At 38.7% G+C, this 9363-nt stretch overlaps 1 protein-coding gene and 2 long non-coding RNA genes across 4 annotated transcripts; 2 read left to right on the top strand and 1 right to left on the bottom strand.

Annotated features, from left to right (window-relative positions):
- Positions 1-493: 493 nt before the first annotated feature.
- LOC137745626 (uncharacterized) lies at positions 494-3501 on the bottom strand. Its single transcript, XM_068485610.2, has 3 exons — positions 3202-3501; positions 1553-1817; positions 494-891 (listed from the first exon to the last, which is right to left on the bottom strand). The coding sequence occupies exons 1-3, from the start codon at positions 3449-3451 to the stop codon at positions 657-659; spliced, it is 750 nt and encodes a 249-aa protein (XP_068341711.2). The 5' UTR covers positions 3452-3501; the 3' UTR covers positions 494-656.
- A 998-nt stretch (positions 3502-4499) lies between these two features.
- Positions 4500-5152, top strand: LOC148692415 (uncharacterized). Of its 2 annotated transcripts, none has more exons than XR_015953846.1 (3): positions 4500-4715; positions 4811-4888; positions 5021-5152. It is a non-coding gene; the product is annotated as an uncharacterized LOC148692415 (long non-coding RNA). The 2 variants fall into 2 exon arrangements; XR_015953845.1 differs by having other exon boundaries at positions 4981-5152.
- Positions 5153-5210: 58 nt separating this feature from the next.
- On the top strand, positions 5211-6572 carry LOC148692414 (uncharacterized). The gene is made up of 3 exons (XR_015953881.1): positions 5211-5369; positions 5472-5545; positions 6435-6572. It is a non-coding gene; the product is annotated as an uncharacterized LOC148692414 (long non-coding RNA).
- The last annotated feature ends 2791 nt before the right edge of the window (positions 6573-9363 follow it).

The following is a 9363-nucleotide window of genomic DNA, read 5'->3' as shown; positions in this document are numbered from 1 at the left end:
AAATTAACTCTGGGAAACTATTTTCCCAGATTCGGGTGAGAGTCAGCAGGGTTGCAGGCCATTTTTCAGCAGTTTCCGGCCACAACTCGACCCCATATTGGTATATTCCTAATTTACATTTCCATAGCTTCAAATCCATATATAGTATGTAGAAAATGGTTAAGATTTGAACCCAAATTGGAGCTCGGGAAATATCCCGGCCAAAATCCCCAGAAACCGACAACTGGCCCCGCGACTGGGACGGGGTCAACCCGACCCGATAACCAAAATTTGGATCCAAACCTGGATCCGCAAACCAACTCGGACCCAGATCCAACCTGAGTTTACCAAATCCGACCCGGGTTCATTCAAAATTTGTAGGGAATATCGTACTTGATATCAAGAAAAGGAACACTATCTAAAAGAACCTACCGAACACATTGGTATAAATAAAACAAAACAAAACAAGGATAAGCTATCTAGGAGAGAGAATGGAAAAAAACGAAACAAGGCCTAGAAGCAACAAGCAAATATAAGTTAACTCAGTTAACTCAACACAACATCAGAGTATTCTTCTGTACAAAGCATATGCATATATATGATAGCTACTTCTCAAACCAAGCTTATTGATGCCTGAACCCAAATTACTAGGGAAGGGCAGTTTACAAAGTACCAAATTACGACATATACTCTCTTGACGTCCATCTCTCCTCATACCTTCCAAATGAGTAGGCTGTTGATGGAGCCTCAAGCATGTGAAGAGGGTCCGGTTCGATGCCATAATCTGTTAGTGGTCTATGCTCAAGAACATCGTCATGATTTTTGACAAATTCAGGAATCTCGACCTCTCCTTTCTTTATATCATCCCATAGGTACTGCAGCCGGCTTACATACTTGATTTTCCAATATAGGCTGCACATAAATAATTTTTTTAGAAGAACAGTGTATCAAGTTCAGCATCATGCCTCTCAATTTCCAAAGATAAACTCACTTATTGACATAAATTCACTTGAGAAATTATATATTTAGGAAGTAAAACCTTTGAGGAATACTTGGGCTTAATCTACATGACTACAAACTAGAGTGTTGCTTCATGCCTCTCAATTTCCAAAGATAAACTCACTTATTGACATAAATTCACTTGAGAAATTATATACTTAGGAAGTAAAACCTTTGAGGAATACTTGGGCTTAATCTACATGACTACAAACTAGAGTGTTACTTCAAGCCTCAAGGTCTTGTGAACCGACACGAACAACAACAAAGCCTTTTCCCTCTAAGAAAACCAAAATAACGGCAGTCACTCAAAGAAGTTTAACATCAGATGCCAAAATGATTCTATCTTACACATATCAAAGCCAGAAATGTCTAAATTTTCAGTTCACTGAACTAAATAGTCACCAGGTTTCAAGACAGTATTTACTAATTAGCAAAGTCAGGAGACCTGTCATCTTAATAAAATACCAATCAGTCTAATCCACTAACTCTCATTTTCATTCATTTAGTAATCTATTCTTATATTAATAAGACATTATTATTGTTAAATTATATCCAAAATTTATGAAATACTCACCCTCCAGTTAAGAAAAATCGGCCAAGAGTGGCAAAGACAAGTCTTGATCGGAGCCCAGGGTGAACAAAGTACACAACTTGAAGCCTGTCCTTCAAGTATGATGGAAGGTCTTCATAAAGCCACCGCAAGATAGTTATGCCAGGGGAGTTATCTTCCTTTTGCACAGTACTATGCATGTAAACAATAGAGTATGGCCCTTCTGGGACCTCACTGCACAATTTGTGGAATATATACCTCTTCAGCCGGTCTGCACTAACAACTGGAGCTGCAGAAAGATAATCGGATAATTAAACAATTGTCACGTGCGGCACCAAAAGTAGAATAAGGCAAATAAACCAAAAGATTGTGAATTAATTATTTTCCTGCCAATACAAAATTCAAAAGCAATTGATCCGAAAAAAGCCACGTTGGAAGAAAACACAAGGTGCTACAACGTCGTCAACAAAGGGATGCAATTGCAAATGTATGCAGGATGTAGGATAATTTAACTCAATTTGCTCCTCCCAGACCTGATCTTGAAATACTCTCAGAATCTAAAGCTTTAGTTACTCAACTAACAACAGTGTATGTGTCCAATACCAGCCACTTAGCTTAGCCCCACACCTTGAATTAACTGTTTGCAAAAATCCCAAAAGTAAGCACTTATAGGTAGAGTACAAGATGGGAGACCTAGCCTTTAGAAATCGATCTAGTCATCTCTCTTCAATTTCCCACTAACGTAAAAACTCAAACCCACTTTGTTCTGCTTGAATTATGGGGAATGGTGGTTTATGCTATACAGGCTATTCAAAACATAAGAATTTCACCATTCGACACTGCACAATTTTAGTAAGCTGAAGGGCCCATTTGATAACCATTTCGTGTTTAGATTTTACATATTTCAAGAACATACAGTCATTTTAACCCGCATTGTTCTTTACCCAAGCTTAATGTTCACAGTTACCTTCCTCTCGGCATACACAAAACAATTCAATACTAAACCATTTCTTACAGGATGCCCCTTACAAACAAACAGAAGAAATACAAAGAGAAAAAAAGTATAACAATGAAACTAAACTGGTAGACCGAACAAGATATATAAAAGTAAAGGTCTCATTTGGCCTCTAGGATTGGATTGGAATCGAAACCCACAATATTATGGTATATTGAAGGACGGAAGCGATGAATGACTTTTTATTTGGAGGGTGATTAGAAGGGGATTGCACATAAAGGGAGCTTATCCCTTCTAATCCCACCATTTTGGGTGGATTGGAAGGATAAGTTCCCTTAAGAATTAATCCACCCCCAACCTCCAAGCTGGGCACTATTTTTCATTTATTCCTTCAACGTATCTTTAATACGGCCGGTTATCCATTCCGATCCAATCCTAAACACAAAACGAGGCCAAAGGTTTAACTTGAAAGAACAAACCAAAATTACCAATTACAATTTACAATTTACCCAAACAAACCCAGAAAATTTTCGAAAACGAAACCCAGATGCCAAATAAACTAGGATATGCCAATTAGCAGTTTAATCAGATACGGAGAGCTAAAATTTTGCATTTCAGCTAAGAAATCAGTTCTAATTTAATCAACTAATTTAACCAAACAATAACAATTCACATACTATTAATAGCAAATAAGGAGTGTAAGGATCTGTTTGTTTACCGGGAAAATATTTTCCGACGATGCGGAAAATACGATTTCCAGACTTGTCATGGCCCTGGACACGAAAGAACTGCAAAAGCTCGAGATCGGAAAAGTCCTCGTCGGAGATAAGGTTCTGAGGGCAGTCGTACCAATTCTCTTGCTCTTCAATCTCTCTGTCTTGGTTCGCCAAAAAGGGCGGCGCGTCTACGCCCAGATCGGACGCCAGAACCACCACTGAGAAATCCTCTCCGTCGGCTGAACTACCCATATCAGAAGAGATTCTTCACGGTTTTCTCTCTCTTTCTCGCACTCTCTCTTTTCTCGCAGTTTATTTCTCTTTCTGTTTGCGCTTCTGTGTGGAACCTCGTCGGTGAGATTGGACACGTGGCGTGATGTGATAAGGTGATTCGAGAAACATTTTACAGCTGATGGAAGATCGTGAGCGCTGGCAGGAAGGAGAGGCATTCGGGGTTGAAGCTGTAACCGGGATCATGTGGATTTGGGCGCGCAGGATAACCACCAACCAACTTTATTTTCTTTATACGCGTCGAATTCAACGATTTGTCGATATTAGTTTTTTCGAAATTATTAATTTATCATCTTAAGTTTTGATTTAAAATAAGTCTGGATTTAAGCTCAAGATAAATATGCATTTCAACAACTTGTTATTCCGTTAAGTTCATGATTAATTTGTCATATTCCCTAACGTCATTAAGTTCTCTTGGTAAATGGTAGAATTTGAAGGAAGTTAGTTAAAAATGTTTTGAATTAGAAACAATACTTTTCCTTACTTAGTGCCTTGATTTTGAACATGATTAGGCAATGAATTAATGTATTTTTTAGTAATTCATCATAAGTTTTTCAAATGAACACATAAAGTTTTTTAACTAAAAATTATTTAAATGTTTGTACTAAACAGAAGTAAAGAACTTATAAAAATGAGGTCAAAAGTCCAAACTAATCTTGAACACAAATCATGTGCTAGGCACATCACTTATTTTAACTAGAAAACTTACTATTGTTACCTGTTAGGGTGAGATGCCAAATTAATGATTTTGGAAAGTTGATATGACAAATCAATTAAAATTTTAGTTTATATTACAAATGTTATAGATATTATATTAAAGTGTGATTGTATAAATCCTAGATAGGTTTGATTAGTTATTTTCTCCCTATTATGATTATATTTCCTTGGAGGACAATGATTGTCACAACCCGTCCCGGAATTTTAATTCCGAGGACGTGAAGTTATGAAAATGCTCTTAAACGGGACTAAGGGGCGTAAAATATGTTGTAACTTGATGATTTGGGGATTGGGTAGGATCCCACCTCCCTCAAATCTCTCCCTCATTCCCGTACCTTGTCTCTCTCTCTCTCCTCCCTCACAAATCTCTCATTCTCTGAGAGTTCTCTCTCTCTCCTTCGAACTCACACAGACCACCCACAAACCACCCCAAAACTATACCAACGAAGGATCTAAGACCACCATCGTACTCCTGAAGACCACACGAACACGATGGTACCAATTTCAGGTGAGTTTCACTTCGGAAAACATGGATTTCAATTTCACTGTGCGTGTGCACTGTTCATGCACACGTAAAGCTTGATGTTTTCTGGGATTTTGAAGCTTGTAGGAAGCTTGGTGAGGTCCTAAGGAAGCTCGGAGTGCTTCGTTTGAAGGATTTGGACGCCGGGATCACAAACTGTAAGTTTGGCCGAATTTTCGTATTTTTGGAAAAATTTGATTCCGTTGTTTTTAGGCCCTAAAACTAGTCCAACGTGGTAGATTATGTTTAGGGCTTCATTTTGGTATAAATTACGTGAAAAATGGACGTAGGAACACGGAGAACGATAAGTTCAAAGTTTGGCCGGAGCTGTCGGGGCTTTTTCCGGCGAAACCACGGCGAGTTAGGGGTCGAGACAGGTATGGATGTGTTCGTCTCGTCAATACCTTCATTTTGATATATAGTACGTCGAAAATGGTTAAGAAATGAAGAAGTTATGACACTTTGAAATTTACCCAGAAATTTCGGCAAAACACCATCTCCGGCGAAACCAGTCCGGCGACGCGAGGAAGAAGACGCGCGCGTGGGCAGCGCGTGAACAGGGCGCGTGGGGGCGCGTGAGAGCTCCAAATTGAGTTCTGAAAATTGTCACGCGTTCGTGACGTCGTGTAGATCACCGTGGTATATTCATACACCCAAATTGAGCAACGTATGAGAAAGTTATGGACGAATGTTTGGTGTATGTGCGTTAATTAATGTCAATTTTGGTTACTGTTTGTATAGGTGAAAATTATACAAAAGAAGAATGTAACCAATCTAGGGGAGGCTCAGGGACCTACGAGACGTCGATGTGATATGTGAGTGGGCAGTTATTTTTCAGTATATATATATACGTATGCTTGACGTATTTTAAAAGAAATACGAATTAATTATCCTGTCATATATGCATCATATTTTAATATGTGCATTACCATAATTATGCATACTGTTGCATGGTGCTGAGGAGGTCCAGGTAAGCTACGATTGAACTACTATCATCACATGCATTGGTAGTGGCATACATTTATATATATGTGTATTTGGTGCTGTGGACGCACAGGTAAGTACCAGGTAAGTGGTATTCATGGTTGTATTTCATTAGTAGTTTGAGATGCTTAGAGAGCTCATAATCTGCACCCCGGTGTTAGTGCTCCCGCCCAGGGCCAGGGCACAGTCCTTCACGTGATGTTCACCAGCACCACACGCTCGCCTTGGATCCAAGTTAGGTGCAAGCCTTGTCGTACAGACCACATTAGGTGGTTCCGACTCGTAGGTGACCCGCGATTATTCGCACAGTCTTCACGTGATCGTAGCACTAGAGCGTATATATTACACCCAGTCTTGTCGTACAGACCACGTTAGGTGGTTCCGACTCGTGTGCAGATTCAGTTATTGAGTTGAGATTGGAGCTCTATCTGCAGCTGTACAGGTCACGTTAGGTGACTCCCGGCTGCCAGATTATGTGTTATTGATGTGATTTACGCTTGAGCATTTACATTTGATTATGAGATTCTGTTGTGGCATATTCTCAAGCATGATTGATATATATTTGAGCATGACTGGCATATCTATACATACGTATATATGTTATTTTCTGGGAAACTATACTTGTTTTACAGCGAGGGGTTAGTATATGCAAAAGAGAAAAGAAGGTTTTGAATACGTTCGTTTTGCTGACCCACTCAATTTTGTTTTGCGCCCCTCCAGGTTTAAGGAAATGCAAAGGTGTGGTGACTACGAGGAAGTTCAACGGTGTTCTGACAGAATGGACCAAATAAGGACTCACCTTCGGGTGTTTCATTTTAGAAGTTGTATATTTTAAAGCTTCCGAACTGTGCAAATGGTTACGTCACTCTCACGTGTCGGCCAGCATGCCCTCCTTCGGGACGGGGTGTGTCAAGTTGGTATCAGAGCCTAGTTTCAATCTTGGACATCTTGAGAAGTTCTAGTGAATTCTGTCAGAACTACACCGCCTCGTAGCAAACCACGTAGTTAGAGGAACTTAGTCTCCCTGATTTAGCTGTTAAGGGAAACTATTATTTTGGTGATTCAGTATATTATCTAAAAAGGGACATTTTAAGATGGGTTATGAGTTGAATTTGAATCACCTTATGGAAAAATGATGGACCCAAGGGAGCAAAGCGATGGCTTAATCTTTTGGAAAAGACGTTTTGGATTATGCAAGTCAAAGGAATCTTCCTTTTGACAGAAGGGTTGAGACGATTACCTGGTTTGAGTTATGAACTTGTATCCTGGTGGAAACAGGAGTATAATTCGTTGTCACCGAAGGAAACAGCCGATTGAGAATTGTTTAAGGATTTGTTTAAAGAAAAGAATTATTTCCTTTGGCATCTTATGATGGTAGAAAGCAAGAATTTGCAAATGTGAGACAAGGAAAGCTGACGATCAATGAGTATTATAGAAAGTTCTCAGACTTGCCTCATCCCATTCGAATATTGCTGCTATTTTGATTGAAGTGTTATATTGTTTTAGGCTGGGTGGCATAAGGCAGTGGTATTTTGGGTGACCACTATCCATTGTAATTCTTACCAGGAATATACAAGATGTTGTTGAGCCTTGAGGACTCTGAGAACATGTTCAGCGAGAGTAAAGAAGAATGATAAAAGAGTGGGAATCAAAAGAGGACGATAAAGTTAATGATTCGTCATATCAAGAATATAGAAAGATTCAGAGCTTCAAAAGAAGTGAAGCTAATTCTAGTTCTTTTGGCAAAGGTTTTAATGCCATTGATCAGAGGTGAAGTGATAGATGTATTGGTAATCCCAGATCTCAGAGACAAGGTGATTTTGGTAAAAGAAATGTACCTTTGGGCTGTAGGTACAATAATGGACACCTTTGAGAATGTAGGCGAGGAAGCAGTGGACGCTTTACAAGTGGATAGATGGGACATAGAACTACAAATTATGTCCAAAGCCAACAGAAGCCCTAGCAGTCTTCTTTGCCACAACTGGCGCCGATCCAGCAAGTTCCTGGATCTATTAATTATGGTCAGTTAGGTCGTGGTGTACATGAAAGAAGTATTTACACTAATAGAGGTTGTGGGAGACAACAACAAGCCCAGGGATGTGTTAACTACACATCACTGCAAGATACTCAGAATTATTTGGATTTGATTAGGGGTACGATAATTATTCTTAATGACTTAGCTAGAGTCTATTTGTTAATAATGTAGAAATTTTACGTTATTAATGTTATTGCCTTGAAAGTAGTAATTAAACGCGGTTGAGACGTGTGTATGTATTTCCTAATGAGTGGCAAAATAGTAATATTACACCCTCGAGAGTTGTTGCTTACTTATCGAGACAACGATGATTTATCAGTATTGCGGGCTGCAGACCGTAATATTAATAACTTATTCGTGGATTCGTTAAGCAAGTAAACCGATAAGTTATCCTATGTTAGTATCGTACTTATTCAGAGTGCTCAGTATTAGTAGAGTATGGATTGTTGCCAGCTATTTTTGTTTCATTAGATTGTGGATTTCGATGTTATTCTAGAGCATATTATGTTATATATAGTTATGAGTTGCAGACCACGCGAGGTGGTACTGAATGTATGCAAGATATACATGATACGATGAGTTAATTATGAGTTATATATGCAGCCGAGGGCTGAGTTGATTAGAATGAAAGAGTATGAGCTATGTTTATAGCTGAATGTTGACTGGATTATATGTTATTTTCCATCGGTCTGGATGACTAGAGATTACTTTTGTAAGTATGCAAAGTGGAGTGAGGCAGGCCGTTATTTATGCTGTGAGAGCAAAGAGATTATTATCAAAAGGCTGCCAAGGATATTTATATCATGTGGTGCTAAGTGATGTCACTTCTAGTAGTGTGGAAGAAGTGGGAGTAGTCAAACATTTACCTGACATTTTCCCTGAGAATTTACCTGGATTGCCGCCAGTTAAAGATGTAGAGTTCACTATGGATTTGTCTCCAGGTACAAACCATATATTATAGAATGTTGCCTTTTGAACTAAGAGAATTGGAAATTGGTTGATAAAGGTTTTTATTCAACCTAGTACATTACTTTGGGGGAACCCCAATTTATTGGTGAAAAAGAAAATGGACGTTAAGGCTGTGCTTTGATTATAAGCAGTTGAATCGAGTAACAATTGAAAACCGTTATTCGTAACCTCACATTGATGGTTGTTTGATCAGCTTCTAGGTGGTTGTATATTTTCTAAGTTTGATTTGAGGTCTGGATATTATTAGTTGAAAATTATCAGTGAGGATGCCCTTATGATAACTTTCAGGACTCGTTAAGGTCATTTCAAGTTTGGTGATGCCATTCGGAGTGACGAATGCATCTACTACTTTATGAATTTGATGAATGAAATATTCCAATGATATCTAGACCGATTTGTTGTTGTTGCTATTGAAAAGATTGATAAGACTAGAGCAAAGTATGCTAGACATCTTAAATCGGTATTGCAAAGATCGAGGGAACGTCGATTGTATGCTAAGTTTAGCAAGTGCCAATGTTGGATGAATCAAGTAGTATTTTTGAGATATGTTATATCTGCTTCAGGTATTCAAGTGAATTCTTAAAAGGTAGCAGAAATTGAGAATTTAGAACAACCACGAATCGTGATTGGGATTCGGAGTTATCC

The sequence above is a fragment of the Pyrus communis genome, chromosome 12 (assembly GCF_041283825.1).
Source record: "Pyrus communis isolate YQ-2024b chromosome 12, ASM4128382v1, whole genome shotgun sequence".
NCBI lineage: Eukaryota > Viridiplantae > Streptophyta > Magnoliopsida > Rosales > Rosaceae > Pyrus > Pyrus communis.
Note: the sequence above shows the minus strand (reverse complement) of the source record. Positions and strands in the feature narration are given on the sequence as shown.